Below are 24,438 nucleotides of genomic sequence, written 5' to 3'. Positions count from 1 at the left end.
CCTCCTGAGTATTTAGACCAAGCTGTGCGTCAGTGGATATTGCTGGCATTCCTTCTTCTGTTTTCTTTGCCTATATTCATTTCTTCTTCTTGATCATTAGGAATTTATCATTTCAAAACGAACATCTGGAGAGTTCCCTGGCATCTCAGTGGTTAGGACCTGGTGTTTTACTGCAGAGGGTTCATCTCTGGTCTAGGAGCTAAGATCCCACAAGCTGCATGGCATAACCATAAATGAATGAATGAACGATTAAAAGAAACCAAACACCTGGGGTTGGGGAAAACCTAGGAAAGAAAATACTGAAAATTTTTCATGAGACAAATTCAGAGTATACATTTAGCCTCAGAGTTAAAATTCAGAGAGAATGTAAGGCGTCTGAATAATGGGAGGAGATTACCCTTCCCTGAACCCCAACTGTTTGCTGGATTCATAGGTGACAGGAGAACCTCCCAGAGCCATCATTTAAAAGATGAGTTTTCAAAAAAAAAAGAAAAAATAAAATATTTCACCTCCCAAAAAAAAAAAAAATTTATTCTATTCCTTTCTACTTATCAAAGCTTAATAAAACACTCCTATCTAAAAAAAAAAAATAAATAAAAATAAAAGATGAGTTTTCTAAAGTTAATGTACAAAATGGCTAGACTTGTTAAAATCTGACCACTTTGAACGTAATGACTCCTCCTCTTGTTTTAGATTCGAGATGGTCCTTTGCATCAGGACCCTGTTCTTGGGAAATTCTGCACCACTCTCTCTGCACCCCCACTCCAGACTACGGGTCCCTTTGCCAGGATTCATTTCCATTCCGACAACCAAATTAATGACCAAGGGTTTCTTATCACCTACTTAACATCACCTTGTAAGTACCTTGATGACTGGGAGCTTAATATCAACTTGAAGGACAGTGCTATGCTCATAGCTGTTCTGTATTTTACTGTGAGGCTGAGGATGACTTACTCATACTGATCATGTATATTTATAAATATTTCTCTCATTACTACAAATTTCTTTGTCCTTCCAGTGTTCTATTATTAATGCTATAATACCTCTTTACCCCTGAATTCTGGGATCTACATTATGGTAAATATGTGTGTGGTAATATGTGTGTGGCCCCTAAAATTAAATAATTCATACATTAGTTCCTTAGCTGTTATTGGGTGTGTTGTTGGGAGATACAAAAGGGAAATGCAGTCTCTCTTGAGATAAGTCAGCTTTATAGCTATTTTACCTTTAACTTGCATTGATACCTTAAAGCAAACCAACAACAACAACAAAAACAGTGAAATGCTCCATCATTTTATTTTTTATTTTAGGTCTGTAGGGGATTTTGTTCTTCACATACATCATTGTGCCCTGATGAGAATTCACAAGAGAAACATCTTTTAAGTCTCAATATCAGGAAAAATAATAAGAAACATCTTTTTACTAGTCTTCTTTCCTCATTTATTTTGACTTCAGGCTGAATCTGCTGCTGACTTTCTGTAATTTCTGTAGCCCATACCTGTTTTCTGTGCATACCAACTACCCCCCCCACCCCCCACCCCGACCATATCTTGCTATTCTGTATTCATTATTCCTTTTATCTGTTTCATTTTTCTAGTTATATATTTTATTTTGTTACATGTGTTTTATAAACTGCCTCAAACCTCTTTGGCATGCAGGAAAGCATAAGTGCATTTGAAAAGCAATTTATCTAAGAGGATGTCAGATTGGAAGTTAGATCACACATTTCTATAGCCATTTCTTTAGGTTGTCCCACAAATACATGTCAAGCTGAAAAATCTTGTAATGAAAGCGTAAGTCTGTTCAGGGTGAATAGAGTGGGTGTATGATGGTATGTATGTGTGTATAATTTTAACAATTGTGTCTCATGCCTGGGAGCTGGAGGAATGTCTGTCTGCATGACCTTTACCTTCTCTTCTGTGCTCTGCTTAGCGGATCTACAGTGTGGAGGGAACTACACAGAACCAGAGGGTCTTCTCTCTGCCGACTTGTTTGGACCTTTCATGCATGACAGACAATGCATCTACACCATAAAGCAGCCCCCAGGAGAGCAAATACAGGTCAACTTCACCCTCGTGGAGCTGGAAGGCCAAAGTGGCTGTTCTCAGAGTTACATTGAGGTAACCTTTGCTACTGATTGACCCTTAGATAATGTTTGTCAACATTTTTTTATATTCTGTAGAGCCAAGGTCTTCAAATGGTTGTTGGGTCTACAGCGTCCAGATCACCTGGATGATCTGGGTGTTAAGTAGTATAATCCTGTGTCCTGTCCCAGACTTCCTGAATCGGAACCTCTAGGGAATCAGCTCAGCAGTCTGTGCATTAACAGATTCCTCTGCCCCCCAACCCAGCCAGCTGATTTTGATGCAAACTAAGGTCTAACACCTGTTCTAGAGAATAGGAAAGAATTTGCCAAAAATAGATCTACAGATGGTGAAACAAGAGATGGGTAATAGAATAGCAAAGGACAAAAATGAAAACTGAGACTAGAAATTCATAATAGTGCTAAATTACAAGCTATTAAGTGTTAGTCACTCAGTCATGTCTGACACTTTGTGACCCCATGGACTGTAGCCCAGCAGGCTCCTCTGTACATGGAATTCTCCAGATAAGAATACTGGAGTGGGTAGCCATTCCCTTCTCTAAAGGGATTTTCCTGACCCAGGGATCAAACCTGAGTTTCCTGCATTGCAGGCAGATTCTTTACTGTCTGAGCCACTAGGCAAGCCCACAAGCTACTAAAGTGGGCCGTAATAACCGAGGTGAATGAAAATGAGTAAAACTAACAGCATTTACTAATAGGATACACAATTCAGAGATTGTACAGGACAGTTTTATCTGGGAGGGAACTCACCCCAGAGAAGTAAAATGATTTGCCTGGGTGAGCTAGATAGTCAGTGGCAGAGAGTTAAGTTAAAGCATTGAATAATCTTTGTTTTAGAGTTTAGGGATTTTTTTTTTCTTCATCAGTTCTGCTTGCCCTCCTACAGAAAACTTTAACTCTGATTTAAATGTGTGTAATGGATGTAATAAGAAGACTATCTGAGACAGAAAGGCAGCTTTTGTTTGCTTCATCTGGTATTTCACTTGCTTAACTACTGGACAAGCCACAAATTAAAGTGTTGAGTAAGAGAAACAAAATGCTTTTTGTTGGGTACAATCATTTTCAATAAACTCAGGGAGGCATTGACAATTATGTTTGCCCATGTAAGTTAGACCAATTCATTTTTCCAGGAAAAACCCAAATAACCTCTTATCTTCTTCCGTCCTCCACATGTAGAGAGAGAAAGCATAGAATTCTAGCATAAGATCTGGACTTAACTCAATAATGAACAAGTACATTGACAATGAAACCACAATAATATGTTTTTAATCTAGAAGTTTTAAACTCAGATGGTAAATGTGTATATTTATTCAGTTTATGTTTTCTAAAGTCCCTCATAAAGTACATTAGAGTTTTTCATTATGAAGAAATTTTAGGCATTGCTATATAAATAAAAGCTAAATTTTCAACATCTTTTTTTTTTTTTAATTGAAGAATAGTGAAAATAGTTCACACTTAGAGAGTACTTACTGTGCTAGACCCCCTGGGGTCTTACTCCCCGGGGGAAACTTTCTGCAGCTGTGATTATCTTCCCATTTGTGGGCCACCTACCTGGTGTTATGGGTCTTGACTATATTGCATCTCTGCTATTCCTGCCTGTCTCATTATGGTTCCTTATCTACATATTTAGTTGTAGGAAATCTCTTCTGCTAGTCTTCAGGTTGTTCTCATTGATAGCTGCTCTGTAAATAGTTGTTAAATTTGGTGTCCCCATCGGAGGAGCTGAGCTCTGGGCCTTTCTTTTCCACCATCTCCACCCAACATTCTTTTTTTTTTTTTTTTTCATCTCCACCCAACATTCTAAGTTCTTATTTTAGTTAAGTCCTGTGATGACTGTATACTGAAGCTGGTAGTCACTTAGTTGTGTCCAGCTCTGCAACCGCATGGATTGTAGCCCACTAATCTCCTCTATCCATGGAATTCTCCAAGTAAGAATACTGGAGTGGGTAGCCATTCCCTTTTCCAGGTGGACTGAATCTAGGCCTCCTGCATTGCAGGCAGATTCTTTACCATCTGAGCCACTAGTGAAGCCTTGGACAATTCTTTATCTACATACTTGAGTTCCTACTTCTGTAAGACGCCCTACCTTTCCCCCTACACTTTATAAGGATAAATCAAGGAAATAAATAAAAAAAGAAGCTTGAAGAATTAAAAACATTACAAATGCAAGTCTTTCTCAGGTCAAATTTCTGACTCCTGCCTTGAATGCATTAGTTCAGAGACATCCGATGAGACCCTTTCATAGTTGGCCACTGAAGTATCAACATTCTGATGTGCGCTAATAACCAGAGAGTCTTGATCAAATGTCCCTCAAGCGTTGTTGATGAAAAAAATAAAAGAACTTTGTTATCAGAAGGACAGGTCATGTATAGTGATTTGAATAATTGAATAGACTTTTCTATATAATCTTGACTGTCCTACAGGAATACAGCCAATTGATTTATAGAAGTTATCACCAGCAGGGTCTCAGAAGTCATTTAATAAAAAGCCTTAATTTTATAAATGAGAAAATTGAGATCACAAAGATCAAATTCTAGTTATTGTTGAAGTGGGATTTAGCTGTACCTACATGTAGTATTCTAGATAGATGTATATTGACTTAGATGAAAGTTCTGACCTTTAATCATATCTATCTACTGGGAAAATTTGTGAACTAAGCCCTTTTAGGAAAAGTGCATCCAACACTTTTCATATGCTTTAGACAGTGGGTAAAGTGATACTGGAACTAAATTCAAATGACATTATTATGACTCAATATATTATTCCCCTAAATGTTGGTTTTAGTTTTAAAAAGTATACCTCAAAATGACATGTTTAATCAAAGGAATAAACAAAGTGGTGTGGTATTTAAGATACATTGCTGGTTTGGAGGAAGGATGATTTTGCCATTTATTAACTCTATTTGTGAGAGAGAAAAGGACCACCTCCCCAATATTTTAGAAAGGATGAAGAACAGAAAGGTAATTCTGGATAGGTGTGGGAGAATGATCATAGGAAGTCTTCTTTTGAGTGGGAATAGATGCTGGGAAAGATTGAAGGTGGGAGGAGAAGGGGACAACAGAGGATGAGATGGTTGGATGGCATCACTGACTCAAGGGACATAAGTTTGAGTAAACTCCGGGAGTTGGCGATGGATAGAGAGGCCTGGCGGACTGCAATTCATGGGGTTGCAGAGTCAGACACGACTGAGCGACTGAACTGAACTAAACTGAGATGCTCTTCTAAGAATCCCAAATCTTCTCATTTTGTAATTCCAGATGTCTTGTTGCCATGTGAATATGTCCTTTAAATGCAGATTAAAATGTCAATCTCTAGTATGTCTCTTTCACATGTAGTGTGGTTTGGAAAGACTTTGTGTTCAGTAAGAAAGCTCTATAAACATTTATTTGAGAATAAAAGTTGACTGCAAAGGATCATAAATGTGGTATTGCCACATTCAGTGTAGCATATTTTTCTTCTTTTTTAAACAAGAAAAGCACATTTATATTTTAATTCTTGGATTTATATCACTCTCTCAGATAAAGTTTCCACTTCTAAAATTGTATATTGCCCACGGGTAATGTGATGTGGCTTGTAACAAAAGAATAAGTACAGCAAGAATAGATCAACTGTTAGTCCCCCTGTTTTTGTTAAGAGAGCTTTTAAATTGTAGAGACTAATTCAACAAATGTGACAGAGCTATCTTTCCAGAATAAAAAGCAGCACCTAATTAATATTCCATAAGTGATGTAAGTCATCAGAACTCTGAGTGAAGGACACATAAGGTAGTAATGAAAGTTTAATTTTAATCCCAGAGAATGTAAGTACTAAGCTGAATAATAATCTCAGAAGCTTGTGTGATGCTGCCAGCAGGGCTTGAAATGAGGTATGGAAGGAAATGAATAGAACTGTTCACCTCGCTAGATCTCCTTGACCCATCCCATATCATCTGTCCCCTCCCCACCAAGACGGGAAAGGGAAGGGGGAGGAGAGGAGCCTTCTGGGGAAACAGGAGGCTTCTGGGGAAGTTCTTTCTTCTTAGAAGAAGAAAGAAAAACAAAAACAAACTATGATTAATAAGACAGGGAGAAGTAAGTTACACTAAATTTGGCTTCTGAAATCTAGGGCATGTGTACCCATTCTACAAGTCTCGCTGATTGACAGATTAATCATATTTTAGACCTCTTGCCAATCCCAGCAAATTGACAATGCAGAAATTGTACATCTCTTTATAATGAGATGCAAGTAGAAATAACTGTTAAAAAATTTAAATGTCCGACTTCTTGAAAACTTATAAACATTCTCCTGAGTAATTACTGGGTTAAGGAAGGAAATAGAAAGTGAAATGAAAGACAATGTAGAAAGTAAAAAGAAAGTGCTACATATCAAAACCAGATAAAATCTCTAAAATTTAGAGAAAGAATAAAATAAATGGGGAAGGGGGAGAGCACAGTCAGCTGAAACACTGAAGACCAGTCTTCCCTCTGAACCTCTCACCCCCTCCTACCTCCCTCCTTCCTCTCCTCCACTCTCACTGCTCCTGGCTGGGCCCTGCACAGATCTCCCAACTCCCCGAAGGTCTTGAGATGACTTCAGATTCACAAAGGACCTCTTTTTACTCTTTGTCAGGCAGCAGAGCCGCTCAGCTCCAGCCTCAGGATTGGGTGAGGAAGGACTGTGACTTCCTGTCTGCTTCAGTTCACTGGGTACCCTCAAGGGGATGTGTTGATCAGAGCCTCATGACTGTGATGATTCACGGACAAGTTCTTAAGGACATAAACCCAAATGGCAGAGAAAGAGTAAGAGCTCTGCCAAATGAAGCTGGAATGAGGTTGCAGCAAGCAGATGCACCACAGTAGCACCGTTTTCTAGTGAAGCACAGGTTGAAATCAATTTTAGTTCGAAGAAGTGTCTTTCGAGAGATGGCAGAAAGAAAGAGGACATTGGGCAATGTCCAGTAATTTGCATTCTTAGCATATTGGATTTGGAGTTTTGGCAGAGACTAGAAACATTTGGCTAGTTTCTTAGCACTTTTGTTGTCAGCACAGTTTTTCCAAAATTGCTTTGTCATCCTGATGCTTTTTAATGAAGTGATAAAATATGCTATTGTTCAGGTGAAAACAGTTCTACCCATTGGCATGGTGGGAGCCAGGGAATAGACTGAGATGGTAGAACAACCTAGTTTTGGAGTTTCAAGGGATTGTATGGCATAAATCCTTCCTGTGTGTAGAGGAGTTGTGTGCTTATGTGGAGATCACAAACCCTACGGAACTAGTGAGATGGAGAGCAGTGCGTGAGAAGAGGAGCTATGGAAATCAAGATCATCAAGAAAGCTCCAGGGGCTTTCCTGGTGACTCAGTGGTAAAGAATCCTCTGGCCAATGCAGGAGATGTGTGTTAGATCCCTGATTCAGGAATATCCCACATGCCACAGAGCAATAAGCCAATGAGCCACAGCTACTGAGCCTGTGCTCTAGAGCCTGGGAACCACAACTAGTGAGCCCACGTGTCCTAGAGCCTGTGCTCCACAACAAGAAAAGCCACTGCCATGAGAAGCCTGTCCACTGCAACTAGAGAGTAGCCCCTGCTTGCAGCAACTAGAGAAAGCCCAGATGCATCAACAAAGACCCAGCACAGTCAATAATGATAAAGGAAGGAAGGAAGAGAAAGAAAAAGAAAGAAAGCTCCAAACTATTGGAGCAGATCAAGAGGATGGCCAGTGCTCTCTGGTATAAATGGAACAATATTGCATGAAAACATGAGAAAGGACTTTGACTCTCTGTTTCACTAAAGGCAAGATATTTAGCATTAGTTAACTCAGCTTCTTCATCCATAATAGGAACAGTAATACTACTCTTTATAGAATAATAGGAAGAGGTCATTCACTCACTTATCTATTCCTTCTCTGCATAGTTAATCAAACAACATTCATGCCAGGTACTGTGTTGGGGATGGGTGTATAAAGCACAGAGATATTAAACATGCAAGCATACAATTACATACTTTCAAGGTGGGAAAAGTATCATGAAGGAAAGAAATATATGAGTGAAAATAACGGGACTGATGCCTTTAGTTGAATGTTACAGGTAGCTTCCCTAAGGATGTCACATTTTGAGTCTGAAGACGAGAAGGGATTAGAAATGCAAAGACCCAGGAGAAGGAGGAACTGAGGGGAAAAAAAACTTGACAAATATGAAGAATTGAAAATAGACTATGTGACTAGAATCAACAGAGGAGATTTAGAGAGAAACAGGAGTTACACAGGAACTAAATCTTGTAGGGCTTTGTACATGGGTGTAAACGTACTGAGCTTTGCTCAGTGAAAAGGGAAAACTATTAGAATGTTCTTAGCATGGTGTCTGGCACACCAGGAAATGAAAGTCAACATGACGGTGACTCCAATGATGACAATGGGAGGAGGAGAGAGGGTGGCAGCAGCTGACATACTGGAGTTTGCAATCATGTAGGAACACACTTCTAGGTAAGACTAGACATGTATTCCATGTTTTAGAAAAGCAGATTAAAGAAACAAATAAAGGACAAATTTACTCTATTGGTAGAGATATTAAAAGCAATAATACTGTTTCAAGAGGCATAAAAAGCTTTAAAAATTTAGCTATGAAATCACAAAACATAATAATGGTAAAAGATAATAACCTAAGAAAACAATTTTTAGTCCTTGTGACTCCTGTCATCTCTTACCCCTCACCCTTTAATCTGTCATTTAGAAGGGGGTCCCGTTCCCCTCCAGATGAACGAAGGCTGGTCTCCAGGATCAAGTCTTTACTTAGCTAAGGGGCATTTTAGCTTGAGGCTCATGTCACAGGAAGCCACATGTTAAATACTACTGTATAGTAAGGTTAGTAAGGCTATGATTTTAGCTCTCAGTTGGACCAAGCCTAAGTGCCGGTGTATTTGGTTTGCTTTGAATTAGGATGTGATACTTAATCATATTGTAAAAATCGTTTTACCTGAACAAAAATCTGGACACATAGCAGATACAAACAAATGAGCACATATATTAAGACCTTGCTTTGGGACCTGATCCATTATAGATGTTAAACCTTACTTGTCAGTGGGCTCCAGACACACCTACAATTTCATATAAACTGTATTTTTAAGCCTAATTAGTTTTAGCTCTTTCTATAGGACATGGTTCTTTTTTTTTAATTGGCTTTTATTGGAGTATGGCTGCTTTACAATGTTGTTTTAGTTCCTGTTGTACAGCAAAGCGAATCAGCTCTCTATATATACATTCCCTCGTTTTTGGATTTCCTTCCTATTTAGGTCACCAAGACATAGTTTCTTTTTAAGAACTAATTTTTTAAATTAAAAAACACACTTTTGTATGTAGTTTGTCATCAGGAACCTGATCCATCTGCTGAAGGTAAAAGTCAGAAGCCATTTGGACTATCCTGTAGGGTTAAATCATAGGTCACAGGTTATAAATTCGATCTCTGAGCCTGGAAAAATCAACATTTGCTGAATAAATAGCACAATCAATGAAAAATCTGGGCCTCATCCACAGAAGAGTAAAATTTGAAATGGTGCTCGTCATTTCTTTGCAAATGTGACCTACAGTAAAGAATGGGTTTGGTGTGGTGATGCCTCTGCAAGTGACCATGGCGTGGCCTCAGCTGACTTTTATTTTTGGAGGATAATTGCTTTACAGTGTTGTGGTAGTCTCTGCAACACACCAATGTGAATCAGTCATAATTACATATATACATTCCTTCCCTCTTGAGTCTCCGTCCTCTGCCCCATTCCACCCAGCTGACTTTTTAAGAAAAAAAACTATTTTTTTGGTTCAAACCAGGCTCAAATATGAGTCATCTTTCTCTAGTTTAGATTTCAATAATGAAAAGTCAATAACAATAAAATAAAAAACAATAATGGAAAATTTCTGTGGCTTACAACGACATATGCTTATTCTCCACACATGTTAACATGCCAGTTTGGGGTCAGGGGCAACTCTGCTGGTCTGGTCCCCTGTTCCATCTGTCCCTGGGACCCCAGCCCTTAGTCTTGTGAGAGCAGAAAAGAAAAGGTGGTTGAATCACGCGGTGTCTCCCAAAGCTTGTTCTTGAAAACAGGTACATCACTTCTGCTCACATTCATTTGGGCAAAGCAAGCCCTGTGGCCAAGCCCAGAGTCAAGGACAACGAGAAGTCAAGGCCACTTAATAATGGCCATAGGGAAGCAGCACAAGTCACAAGGCAATGAGCTTGTGAAATATTCAGTCTCTTTCTGGAGGGATGTGAGTAATTAGAAAAATAACACATTCTGTCGCCTTGCACAAAAGAAACTTCAAAAAACAACATCACAAAAACTTTTGTTTTTGGAGAACAAAGGTTTTTGTGATGTTGTGCAAATTCACAAGTCCTCTGATATTGAATGCAGGATGTGCATTTAGTATCACTCTAGAGCATTCAGGGGTTGTGGTTATAGTTTTGCCATGCCTAGGATCCAGGGAGAATACAGACTTTCAGAATTAATAAGGTTTCATTTCCACAGAGAGCGAGAGAAACATAGCCAAAATCAATTGTACCTTCTAGGTTTAAAGCCCTTGAGCCCTATAAGTTTCTCTTAAAACATTTGGGCTGCAACTGCCTTTCTCCTTGCTGAAGTCCTTGAATTTCATTAGTGAGGCCCAGGGGAATGGCCCACTTTAGCTAGCTCTGCTGCTATTTGGCTGTTTTTCTTCCCCCTTGTCATCTTCTAATGGGCAAAAGAGAAGAGAGAGACATTCGCTGCAGTCTTAGCAGAAGCGAATGGCACCCTGGAGGATTCCAGAGAAGGGAAGATCTCCTACTCTGTGTTTCATGCTTTCTGGTTTCTGAGCACTGTAGTATGTCTCTAACAAAAATTGAGCCATCATACCACATCTTAAAATTAATGAATTAGCAAGCGTCCATCAGATATCTATTAGCAGAATTTCGTGTTAGAAGATGAAGGTGATACAGGAATTTTCTCTTCCTTAAGAGATCTGCTGTTTGGTTGGAGACCTATGTAACATAGATTAATGGCAGTATGTAAAATTTATGTTACAGCTCACAGAAAGGAACTGGCTTGGGATGAGTCAGTGGAAAGGCATGCAATTTCCAACATCTGTGTAAGACTTTATCATATGGCTGTACCATGATTTATTTAATCACCCTCCTATTATTAGATATTTGGAATATTTTCAATGCTTATGTTTATAGAGCATATTGATGTGGAACCTTGTGTGTCTTTGAATCTTGAATGATTTCCTTATGACAGAGTGTTAGAAGTGAAGTTACCAGGTCCAAAACTATGAACATTTCCAAGACTCTTGATACATTTGTCTAGTTACTTTCCAGAAATGTATACTCCCACCAGCTACGGATAGGAGTAACATGTTACCATATCTCCACCAGCTCTGGCTATCATACTTGTAAGCTCTTCCCTTTACTGTCCATTCCCCTTGACCTGGATATTCTTTCCAGTTTTCAGTTTAAACGTTATTTCTGCTGAGAAATATTCCCTAATTTTCTGTGGGAGTTCAGAGTATCTGGTTAAGTCAGTGGTTCTCTACACTTCAAGACCTTCCAGTGTGACTCTTATACTATTCTGAAATGAAATTCATAGATGATATCAGCTCACATTGTATACATATATTATGTAAATAAATCTGTAAGTGTAAGATTTAGGAGAAATAAAGCAAAGTAAAAGAAATTATGTCAGTGTGTTAAAAGCCTGGGCAAGCTGCACTTGAAGGCAGAATGAAGTCATAAATTGTTTGCTCCCTGAACCATATGAATGCTACACTAAAAATGCAAGCTGACACGGCCATGTGGGTTGGAGATGAATTTTCTGAAATGGTGACCAATTTTTGGCAGATTTCCAGGAATAAAAAATAACTTCTTTTGATTTACACTCTACTTGTAATCCTGGAAAATCTGGTACATATTAGAACTGAGCAAAAGTATTTTGCATCTGGTATATAAAATAGAGGTAGATTTTACATTTATAACTGTCACTGCATTGAAGGACACACAGGACACAGGAGAACCCTTGTGTGTGACTGTCTCTCACATTTCAGGGTGTTTCATATCTCCAGTCCCCAGCCACTAAATGTCAATAGCACCCCACCACCTTCATGTTAGTAATTAGAACAAAGCCCCAAACTGCCTTCACAGGTTTCCAGAATGTTTAATTGAGGTACCTATGGAGAACCATTGTGTTAAGCAATATCAGTACACTCTACATTCTCAAACATGACTGTCATGCTTCTGGGGGAAAAACAAAAAAATGCACTTGCTTGTTGTATGCTCCTGTGAGTGGCGACTCTTTCACAGTGACGTCACAGGCACAGGTGCTGGTGTTTGTTGATGCCTTGATAATGTTAGCTGTGGGAATGGAGCTATGTTTGGACAGCTAGCTCTTCCAAAAGAATTCTGTAGAACAAAGGTAGTTATGTATATCCATAGAAGATTTCCTGATTTGAGTGAGAAACTTCTGAAAGGTCAAGAATAGCAATAGTTATTCTTTAGTCCACTTTTTCTAGTACTTGGCATCTTACTAAGGAATTCACATGTTGGTTTCATCTCTTTGATCCAACTTCTTGAGTTTGGCTTAGATTTAGTAACTTGCGCGACATCCCTGGTGGCTCAGAGAGTAAAGCGTCTGCCTACAATGCGGGAGACCCGAGTTTAATCCCTGGGTTGGGAAGATATCCTGGAGAAGGAAATGGCAACCCACTCCAGTATTCTTGCATGGAAAATCCCATGGATGGAGGAGCCTGGTAGGTTATAGTCAGTCTGTGGGGTCGCAAAGAGCTGGACACGACCGAGCGACTTCACTTTCACTTTCGAAGTTATTAAGTGTGAAGGTTTGCCAGTGACAGAGGTGGGAATTGAATCCAGTTTAATGGCAACCCACTCCAGTAGTCTTGCCTGGAAAATCCCATGGATGGAGGAGCGTGGTAGTCCATGGGGTCGCAAAGAGTTGGACACGACTGAGCGACTTCACTTTCACTTTTCACTTTCATGCACTGGAGAAGGAAATCACAACCCACTCCAGGGTTCTTGCCCAGAGAATCCCAGGGACGGAGGAGCCTGGTGGGCTGCTGTCTATGGGGTCACACAGAGTCGGACACGACTGAAGTGACTTAGCAGCAGCAGTAATGGTAACCCACTCCAGTCCTCTTGCCCGGAAAATCCCATGGAGAGAGGAGTGTGTAGGCTACAGTCCATGGGGTCGCAAAGAGTTGGACACGACTGAGCAACTTCACTTCACTTTACAACTCCATAGACCAGACTCATGGCCACTACACTATAAGATACTGACCGTTGATTTAAAATAGGTGGTCTTTGTTATAGGAAGGATATTTCCTTTTGCTTCTGACTTTCTAAGAGTTTTGTTTCTAATAAATAGAAATGCTGACACTTTTTGCCATCTATAGAGATAAAACAGTTTAGCTTATTGGATCTATTGGCAAGTTTAATTTATAATTTCTAATAGTCCTTGCATCACTCTTATCCTCATGTTTGTTTTGATACATAAGCCTACAAAGAGAGTGAATTCACTTTTCTTGAACTGTGTTTAGGATTTTTGTATCTATATTAATAGATGAGATCTATTCATAGTTTTCCTTTGTTTTCTGTGTTGGGATTTGGTGAGATGATTCTGAGAATAATTATTTGTGAATTGTTCCATGTTTGAGTGTTCCTTAGAACAAATTATGTATGGGAATTGTCTTTTCCTTTAATGTCTAATTTAATTTATCAGGGAGAGCATCTTCTAGAAGGTTTTTTTTGGGGGAGGAAACTAATTATTTGTAATAATTTCAGTTTTATTCATGACTTATTATCTACTAAGATTTTATTTTTCTCCTTCTTGAGATAATTTTAGTAATTTAGATTTTTCTGGGGATAAACATTTCAAACATTCAACTATATTAACATAGTGTTGTACCTAAAATTATTATACAAGTTTTTCAGAATCTGTGTATTCGTATCACCTTTGTCATTTTAAATTTTTTGTATTTGTGCTCATTTTATTTTTTTATTCTTTTTCTTTGTTGATTGGGTTTCTTGATTAGGATTACAGATAAATTTTATTTTTCTCTTTAGGTTCGAGATGATCAAACCTTACTTGGAAAAGTCTGTGGCAATGAAACCCTCTCTCACATGAAATCCATTACTAACAGTATCTGGATCAGGCTTAAAATGGATGCTTCTGTTGTCAGAGCTAGTTTCAGTGCTGTTTATCAAGTGGGTAAGAAAATTTAATTTTTAATTGTCTCATTTGCCTGATTGTAACATCTTCATTTCTTGAAATATTCTAGTCATTCTGTGTCCTCCAGTGGTAAGGGGAAAATTCTAATAGTAAGGTCACATTGCATTATATCGTTATGCAGAGTGGATCTCTGCAATAAAATGGAGGGCAACAGTCATTTATCTCTGGACAAATACTACTGTTGTTTTCATACTCACAGCTTGTGGAGGAGAATTAACTGGAGAAGGGATCATTCGCTCGCCCTTTTACCCTAATGTGTATCCAGGAGGAAAGGTCTGTGTGTGGACCATCCTCCAACCCCAAAGTCAAGTGGTTCTTCTCAACTTCACTGCCTTTGACATGGGAGGTTCTGCCCACTGTGATACAGATTATATCGAGGTGAGAGTAAAAACACTTTTGAATATTTGCATTTGATTAGATGTTATTAAAAATATTATGTCACGTTATCCTCACTCAGTTACATGAAACAAAACTAGTTTATAGATGTATAATTCTATAGATGTAAAATTCTAGCTAACTGGATCCAGCAGCATATAAAGAGGATTATATAGCCCAGAAATGCAACGCTGCTATACATCCAAAAATAGTCAGTATAAAATAAAGGGGGAAAATCCCCACATAATTACCTCAATAGATGCAAATAAAAAGCATTTGACAAAGTTCAGTACCTTTTCATGAAAAAACACTCAACAAACCAGGAACAGAACATAACATCCTTAATCTGATAAAGGGTATCTATAAAAAAATATATAGATGCAAAATTCTCAACAAAATTCTAGATAAATGAATTCAGCAGTATATAAAGCTAACATCATTTTTAATAACAAAGCACTAAATACTTTGCCTCTGTGTAGTCAGTAAAAAGGCAAAGATGTTTGTTCTTACCATGTGTTTTCAACATTATACTGGAAATTCTAGTTAGGACAATAAGCAAGGAAAGGAGATAAAATGCATCTAGAATGAAAAGGCAGGAACATGATTATCTCAATTCACAGATATGGTGTTGTATATAGAAAATCTTAAAGAATGCACACACATACACATAAAACATCAAAACTAATAAATTCAGCAGGTTGTGGGCTATAAGATCAAAATATGATAGTCATCTTTTTTATACACTAGTAATGAACAGTTTGAAAAATAAATCAAGAAAACAATTTAATTTCCAATAGCATAGAAAAGAATAAACATTGAGGAATATAGCTTTAAAGAGACATCTAAAATCTATACTCTTGAAAACTACAAAGGAAGGAAATTAAAGACCTCAATAAATAGAAAGACATCTCAAATTAATGGATTACAAGACCTAATGTTGTTAAAATGACAATACTACTTAAATTTATCTAAAGATTCAATTCAGTCTTTACTGAAGTCCCAGTGGGAATTTTCACAGAAACTCATAAGCTGATTGTAAAATTCTTATGGAAATGCAAGGGAACCAGAATAACCAGGAGCATTCTTGAAAAAGAGCAACATTGGAGGAGTCATAATTATGACTTTGAAACTTAAAACAGAACTATAATAATCAAGTAAGGATATTACATTTATTATTCAAGTAAGAATAAAAATATGGAGCAATGGAACAGAACAGAAAATCCAGAAATAAATTGCTCTATCTTTATGATCAATTGATTTTTGAAAAGAGCACCAAGACTTTCAATGGGAAGAAATGGTTTTTTCAAGTGGTGTTGAATATGCACATATGAAATTAGGAAACTGGATCCTTTCCTTACACCATACAAAAAAATTAACTCAAAATGGATCACTGACCTAAATTTAGGAGCTAAAATCATGAAACTCTTGAAGAAAACATAGTAGTCAGTGTTTGTGATTTGGGGTTAGGCAAAGCCTTCTTAGATCTGACACAAAAAATACAACAAAAGGAAAACTGGAAAATTTGAACTTCATTGAAATTAAAAGTAAATAATCTAATTTTTAAATGGGCAAAGAATATGAATTTATATATTTATTTAAAGAAGATATACAAAAGATACTCAACATCACTAACCATCAGGGAAATGCAAATCAAACCACAATGAGATGCTGCTTCACAACCACTAGGATGACTATAATCAAGAAGTCAGATAATAACAAGTGTTGAAATTGGAACCCTTTTACACTTTCCCACCACTGGTGAACATTTAAATGGTACGGCTGTCATGGAAAACAATTGACAGTTCCTCAAAAAGTTAAACACAGAGTTATCATTTGATCCAGCAATTCCACTTCTAGGTATACATTGAAGGAAAATGAAAATATACATTCACACAAAAGTTGTACCTGAATGACTACAGCCATTATTCATAGTAGCCAGAAAATAGAAACAGCCTAAATGTCCATCAGTTGATATGTGGATTAATAAAATGTCATATATCCATGCAATGGAATATTATATGGTATTAAAAAGAAATGCAGTAATGATACACACTACAACATGGATGAACTTCGAAAACACTATGTGAAGTGAAAGGAGCTAGTTACAAAAGACTGCATGTTGTATGATTCCATTTATTTGAAATGTCCATAAGAGGGAATCTGTAGAAATAGAAAACAGAATAATGGCTTTGTGGGGCTGGGGCTTGAGGGGTATGGGGAGCAGCTGCTGATGGGGATGGAGTTTCTTTTAGGGCAACTAAAATATTCTCAAATTGATTTTTACTATATTAATACATTTTATTAAAAAATTATTCTTGAAGTAGGTTTCCAAAATAAATATCTTGGAGAATAAATTTGAGCATATCTTTTTTACTTAGATTGGTAGCAGTTCCATTTTGGGTTCTACTGAAAATGAAAAGCATTGTGGCACAGACATCCCTTCGTTTATAACATCCGTGTACAATTCTCTTCATGTCATATTCGTGAAAAGTTCTTCTACTGAAAACCATGGTTTCATGGCTAAATTTAGCAGTGCAACTTTGGGTAAGTGATTCTTCTACTTTGCCTTTGGGGCTTGTATCAGAATAAGTGAACAAGGGAAATATATTATTATAGAAAATTAATCTCTACTGTAGGTGTGTAGTCACCTATGCTGTAAAAATTTTAAAGTACACTTAAAGGCAAAGGAAATATATATTTCCTAATCAGCACATCTCAGTGGTTTATTGATGCCTATTAATAAGAGAAAAATTTAGGTTATCCTAGGTGGCACAGAAGGAAACTTTTCCTTTTTGACCTTTTAAGAGGTTATGATCAGATTATTTTATTTGGAATTCCAGGTAGCTTTTTGGTTCTAATTTTAATCAGAATTAAAAATAATTTGGATAATTATTATTATTTTTATTTCAACAGTGTGTGGAAAAGTTCTTACAGAGTCAACCGGAAGCATTCAAAGTCCTGGCCATCCAAATATCTACCCCCATGGCATCAGTTGTACCTGGCATATCATAGTCCAGCCTGGTCACCTGATTCATCTAAGATTCAGAGAATTTCATCTGGAGTTTCATTACAATTGCACAAAGGACTATCTAGAAGTTTATGACACTGGTTCTCAGACATCTCTTGGGAGGTGAGAATATTTTATTTTTTGCTTTTTAGCATGAAAGTTTCCTGCTCTCTTGTGTTCCTGCTTCTGTAAAAGATGTTAAAATCCACCATGTTGTGTTATAAAAAATAAGTGAGATCAACACACTTCTCAGTGACCTTTTCTATATCATTATTCACTACTGTGTAGCCTTGGGCACTAGTAATTACCTTTTGACATGAGGATATACCCATGAAGGCATCACCAAAATCAAAATAATGCTCATATCCGTTACCCTCACACCTTCTTCCTGCCTTCAAACCTTCTATAAGGATCATTTCTGCCCCTCTTCCTCAACCCCAGGAAATCATTACACTGCTTTCTATCACTATAAGTTAGTTTGCATATCTGAAATTGTATAAAAGCAGAATCATTCTGTATGTACTCATTTTTCATCTGACTTTTCTCAATCAGCATATTTTGTTGAGTTTGTTTAGTTTGAAGGTTAATAGTTTAATGAAATCTGAAAAATTTTGGGCTGTTAGTTCTTGAAATGCTTTTTTAGTCTCTTTTGCCCTTGGAACTCTAGTTGCACCTATCTTAGGCCATTTGATATTGTCCCACAGCTCACTGATACTCTGTTCATTTGAATTTGTCTTTGTTCTGTGTGCATTTCATTTTGGAAAGTATCTATCGCTCTGTATTCAAGTGCACTAATCTTTTCTTCTATAGTGTCTATTCTGCTATTAATCCTACCAAGTACATTTTTCCATCACAGACATTGTAATTTTCACTTCTGGAAATTCATCTGAGGCCATCTTTTATATCTTCCACATCCCTACTTTACCTATTAATTTTTTCCTTCTAGCATCTTAAATTGGTGGGGTACAGTTATAAATATTTTTATGTCTTTGCTGATTCAGTCCTTCTTGCTATATTATGATTGATGAATTTTTCTTCTCATTATGGGTTATACTTTCCTCCTTCTTTTCATAGTTGGTAATACTTGATATTACCAATTCGTTGGAAAAGATCTTGATGCTGGGAAAGATTGAGGGAAGGAGGAGAAGGGGGCAACAGAGGATGAGATGGCTGAATGGCATCACTGACTCAATGCACATGAATTTGAGCAGCCCGGAGTGCTGCAGTCCACGGGGTTGCAAACAGTCAGACATGACTTAGCAACTGAACAACAATATTTGATAGGATGACAGACATTTTCAGTTTTGTGTTTGTGTACCAAACACTACTGTATTACTCTAAGTATTCTTGGGTTTTGTTTTTGGATGCAGTTAAGTTACTCGGAAACAGTTTGATCATTTTTATTCACTTGTCTCCTGTCTCTGAAGAGTTATTGTCTTTCATTGCTGGAAATCTAGTGTCTTGAGAACCACTGGTTTATCTATTTTGTCCAGATTTTCAGTTGTTTCAGAAAAAAGATTATGTAAATCTAACCCCTGTTATTACATCTTTGTTGGACATAGATATCTCTTGATTCCCTTTTCCCCCTTCTTTTGTATTTCATTTTCTTTTCCCTCATCCATTTTTAAACATTTAAACATGTTTTCCTTATCCATTGTTTCCTTAAACTTATTTTTGCCCCTAACTTTATTCTCCCTCTTCATTTTTTTGCTCTTCCTTGTCTTAATCTTTAAATTTTTAAAATTCCTTCTTTTTTATGGTTGGTACTTGACTCTTAATCACTGAAAATTGCCTACTTTTTGCTGAATGATGTAGACTATTATTATTGTTGTTCAAAAGAGAGATATATAGAATATTAATTCATCTACCTTTGCTTTAAGATATTAAATCATTTTTAAACTGAAATGCTATTATACACCATTTTTCCCCCTTTTTCTGCCTCAGAAATTAACTCATCCATTTCCCATGTTTAATACTTTATCTTATTTTGGTTTCTATTTTTTCCCCCTGTCACTCCTTTGCTTTTTACCAAGTGTTCTTTGAATTGAGATTTTGATTTTCTAGTCACTTCTCTCACAAGTGTTTCTAGATAAGAGCTCACAACATGATGTCTTTTATTGCAACTTTACTTCTAGCCTTATTAGAATAGTTTTTCTGAGTAAAAATTGCTTTGTTCGGCAAAAATTTGACATGGATTAGCAATCAGACTCTTACCTCTGCATGGACCAATGTAAAGACAGTAGAGTTCACCTGTATAAGGCTAACTATTCTAGACACTGTTCTGAGTTCCTTATATACAGTGTATTAACTCATACAATTCTCAGGACAACTCTTTGAAGTAGGTCATATCGCCATCCCCATTTTATAGATGGGAAAACTGAGACATCTGTCCAAAATCATAAAGCCTCTAAGGGATAGAGCTGACTCTAGAGTCTGTGCTATGAGTTTATAATACATGATTTTCCTTTGTTGTATGTTTATTATATTTCTACTAATAAGTTCATTAATATGCTATATGGTGACCTACTGTAGCTCGGAATTTCTAATTTCATTAAAATTCTGTTATATGACATGTCACACACTTAGGCACATACATAAAACCATCTAAAGGAAGTAACTGTGAGTTTGGATGATCTTTAGCAACTTTGTGTATGTTTTGTGCTTGAAATAAATTTGTTTTTTAAGGTTAATATGGGATATTGTCATTGTTTTTTTTTAACATATCCTAGTTTGGGGTATGTCATTTTGAGCATCCTGAAAGTTTTTAAATCTGTGTTCTTTCTTGGTTCCAAATAGATATTGTGGAAAATCCATCCCACCCTCTCTTACCAGTAGTGACAATTCATTAATGCTTACATTTGTGGCTGACTCTGACCTTGCTTATGAAGGCTTTCTAATAAACTATGAAGCAACTGATGCATCAGCAGGTAAGAAAATAGCATTGTATGCTTGGTTTCACTTACTTTCTTACAAAATAGTACCATGTATATAGCCAAAATTTGTGCAATATAAAGAAAGATGCTTTTATAATAAAGTGTAGTGACTTAAGTGAGATGGCTGGATGGCATCACCGACTCGATGGACATGAGTTTGAGTAAACTCCAGAAGTTGGTGATGGACAGGGAGGCCTGGTGTGCTGCAATTCCTGGGGTGGCAAAGAGTCGGACACGACTGAGCGACTGAACTGAACTGAACTGATCTGAATGATAAGAGTATTTTATCAATGTTAAATCTTCTAATTTGGGTAATTGTGCTATGGTTTTGTAAGAAAATGTTTATTTTTTAGGAATAATGAAGCAATGGGAGCAAAATATACGTATGTAGTAAATCTAAGTGAAAGGAATTTGGGAACTTTCCTAACAACTTTTCTGTTGAATTTAAATTTCTATCAAAATTAAATGTTACCAAAGAGACCAAAAATTTAAGAAGTTAGAAAAAGGACAAAAACAGTAAGAAACCACTACACTACATGGAATTCTATGGCTGAAAATGAAAGTTTTCTTGTTACGATATACATTTCTAAATTTGACCTAATGAAATTGAAACTTTTCAGCATTTATTCCTTTTATTATATTTTTCTATTACTTAATTCTCATCATTACTTTGCTCTTTGTCAATGCAATGTAGGAAACAAGCACCATTTGCCAGCAGAGTCTTTGAGGTCATAGGTAAACCAGAGATGTTCCTAGCCAGCCCCAGAGATTATGGGTTTTAGGGCTTCCCTGGCGGCTCAGCAGTAAAGAATCTGCCTGCCAATGCAGGAGATGTGGGTTCGATCCCTGGGTCAGGAAGATCCCCTGGAGGAGGAAATGGCAACCCACTTGTGTGCTTGCCTGGATAATCCCATGGACAGAGAAGCCTGGCGGGCTATAGTCCACGGGGTCATAAAGAGTTGGACAAGCCTTAGCGACCAAACAGCAACAATAAACGTGTTTTCTTAGGTTCATGTTGCCACTGGGATATATACCTTTTTAGGGAGTCTGGGTTTTCCTTTTAGAAAACCCAGAAAGATATCTCATGGACCAAAATACTGTGCAGTTATGACATATGGGGGTGTGTGACTAAGTTTCCCAAGCATTTCACACCTTTGAATTGTCCCAGAAGCATGCAATCCTTCGTTGCCTAAGAAAGTACTGAGAGCGTTTCCTTGTGCCATATGTGCTCCCGCTGACGCTCTTGCATCCAGAAACCCCAGGCTCTCATCTTTTAAAGCCCCCACTCCCTTAAAAAAAAGGGGGGGGGGTAAAATTAATCTACTTGGAGTCCCTCTCAATTTCTCACTTGTTTCTTCTCAGAGCATCTGACCATGATTCTTCGTTTCGGGCTGCCTTCTAGTAGTTCAGGTTCTGTTTTGGAAGCGTGGCTTTAGATTTCTCCAGGATCCCAACTGTGAGGAAGCTATACACCTTTCTCTCCTGTGGTTCCCACTCCCAAGGCAGCTTATTATATAGCTCCAGCACCTGAGAAATTGAATCCCTGGCAGTTCCAGTAGGTTACATTATATGATTGACATATTTACTGGACTTCGTTCAGATTTTTAACATCCGCTGACCAAAACTGGCTTCTCAAGAAATCCTAGTATGCACACAATTTTCCATACTCCTGTGGTTTTATCTGCCTCATATATTTGGCCCAAACCCCAGCTGAATATTAGATTCAGATTTGGAGCAAGTCACTTGAACTCTCTGGCCCATAGTCTTCTCATCTGTAAAATTAAGGGATTGGATTTGATGATCTTTGGGATGTCTTCTGCCTTTAATCAACTGTGAACACAAGTTTAATTTGCTGCATGAATAAACTAGCTGTAACTTAGATAACAAACGATGCAGGTGGGACCTCCTAAAATATTATGGAAATCTTTGTAACAGCTCGCAATGTCTCTGCAGTGACTAACACAGCTCTCCTAAAAATCACACTGGTTTGTAAGCAGTATAGTGCAATGGGGGTAATCTGGCAGGGAGGATGATGTATTTTAATTGAGAAAGATAAGAGACAGATAAAATAAGAAAGTAGTGAAAAAGGAAAGAAGCCTGCTGGACAGAACAGGAAACTGATAAAGGGAAACACAGGTGAGGAAAGAGAAGGGCGTCCTGGGGTGGTTAACTCTGCAGACTCTGGTCGGCCTCCCTGTGGGGTAATCACTACCTTGACTGTTGCGTCCAGACAGGGCTGAAATCACAGACAGGGAAGTGCTGGCTTTCTGTCCCTTGGCTGAGCCTGACTGAGCCTGGCTGGTCGCTGTGTGCCTGCCTCTTGCTGGATGATTTCATTGGCCTGACTCCCGCAGGCAAATATTCTAAAGAACAACCTAATGATTGCATCCGGGAAGCTATATGGCCCCCTCATCTTACCATTTGGAGCTCGTCTCAGTTTCCCATAGATGAGGGTGTGTGTGGTTGGCTCTCATGAATTGCTGAGGGGCCCCCGCTGCAGGGAAGGGCTGGACTCAAGAGACTGACCTGAGGGTCCAGGCAGCTGGAGTCTGAGTGAGCTGCCCACCTGGAAACAGCAAGGTGGTTGGGTGCTTTCTTTTCAACTATCACATTATTTTTTATGTTGTCTGCAGGGTACAACAGTACCAGGGAGAAGTGTCAATGGAAGCTCAGTTGGTGGTCTTCATCTTATTTATTGCTTTAGCAAAAGTTATTTTTAGAGCAATCGCAATCATGATGGTGTTGGGTTGTTGGCTTTTAGTCCCTTGTGAGTTTCTCTGTTCAAGTCTTTCCTGTCTTCATCTGATAAAAGTTAAATTTCCTAACTTGAATCCAGTTACTTTCCCATCTGTAGTTCGTACCATGGGGCTGTGATGTCAGCCCCTAAGTATGTGCTTGCGCAAAAAGAGATTGACTTCTGGTCATTACTTTGACTCCTTCTCTCATCACTGTCTCTGCCTCCATCCAGATGTGCCTGGGGTAAGAGAGACAAAGAACTAACAAGAAAATGTTTGTGGATAGAAACCCTTAAGGATATCTTAGCAACTGATTTATGAAACTGGATTTTAAATGTTTGCTAATTTAAAGTACAAAATATCTTAATTCTGAGTGAATATAATTGATTAGTTAACTTTAATTTTTAAACTGTAATTTTATTTTCTGTTAACATCTACTGCATATACATTAAAAATATGATCCTACCAAGAGGACTTTAAGAGGATTTAAGAAAGAAGAGAGAAATGTACTTGACACACTTTCTACTTTATCATTAGATGAAAGCTGTATAATGTCCAGTCTAGTGTTTTTCAAACATTGAAACAGTCATGATTCCTTAGTGGGTCATGATATTATCTTATTAGATTGCTACCTACATTTGTTAAAAGTATGGAATAAATGGGAGATTGAGATTGACGTATATACACACTATATATAAAATAGACAATAGCACAGGGAATTCTACTCAATACTCTGTAATGATCCATATGGGAAAAGAATCTAAGAAAAGGTAGATATTTGTATATGCATAGTTGATTCACTTTGCGGGCAGGTGTTTAGTGCTGTTTTTCATCCATCACCCTGGAATTGAGCACAGAAGAGGCATCTAAGAGTGCGAAGTCAAGAAATGATTAACAGAAGGGCAAACAAGGATTTCTTTAGAAGGCATGAATAGAGAGTGTTCTGTTTCTGTTTTAAAACTTCAGTCCAGTAGAGCAGTGTTCTCAAACTCGAGCATTCATTGGAAACTTGAGGTAGGGTTTTCTTATTAAAAGTTCAGGTACC

The 24,438-nt window shown here is 37.7% G+C and overlaps 1 protein-coding gene across 4 annotated transcripts in view; it reads left to right on the top strand.

Moving 5' to 3' along the window:
• Positions 1 to 24,438, top strand: part of CUBN (cubilin) — a 281,074-nt gene that overhangs the window by 55,339 nt on the left and 201,297 nt on the right. For all 4 annotated transcript variants that reach the window (XM_043478782.1, XM_043478781.1, XM_043478780.1 and 1 more), the window contains 7 exons: positions 694 to 856; positions 1,933 to 2,120; positions 14,178 to 14,322; positions 14,543 to 14,721; positions 17,097 to 17,262; positions 17,632 to 17,848; positions 20,522 to 20,652. In XM_043478782.1, the coding sequence (XP_043334717.1) occupies positions 694 to 856; positions 1,933 to 2,120; positions 14,178 to 14,322; positions 14,543 to 14,721; positions 17,097 to 17,262; positions 17,632 to 17,848; positions 20,522 to 20,652 (1,189 nt within the window). The remainder of the gene's footprint in view (positions 1 to 693; positions 857 to 1,932; positions 2,121 to 14,177; positions 14,323 to 14,542; positions 14,722 to 17,096; positions 17,263 to 17,631; positions 17,849 to 20,521; positions 20,653 to 24,438) is intronic.

Source organism: Cervus canadensis, chromosome 10 (assembly GCF_019320065.1).
Source record: "Cervus canadensis isolate Bull #8, Minnesota chromosome 10, ASM1932006v1, whole genome shotgun sequence".
NCBI classification, from domain to species: domain Eukaryota; kingdom Metazoa; phylum Chordata; class Mammalia; order Artiodactyla; family Cervidae; genus Cervus; species Cervus canadensis.
This window is presented reverse-complemented; position numbering and strand designations above follow the sequence as displayed.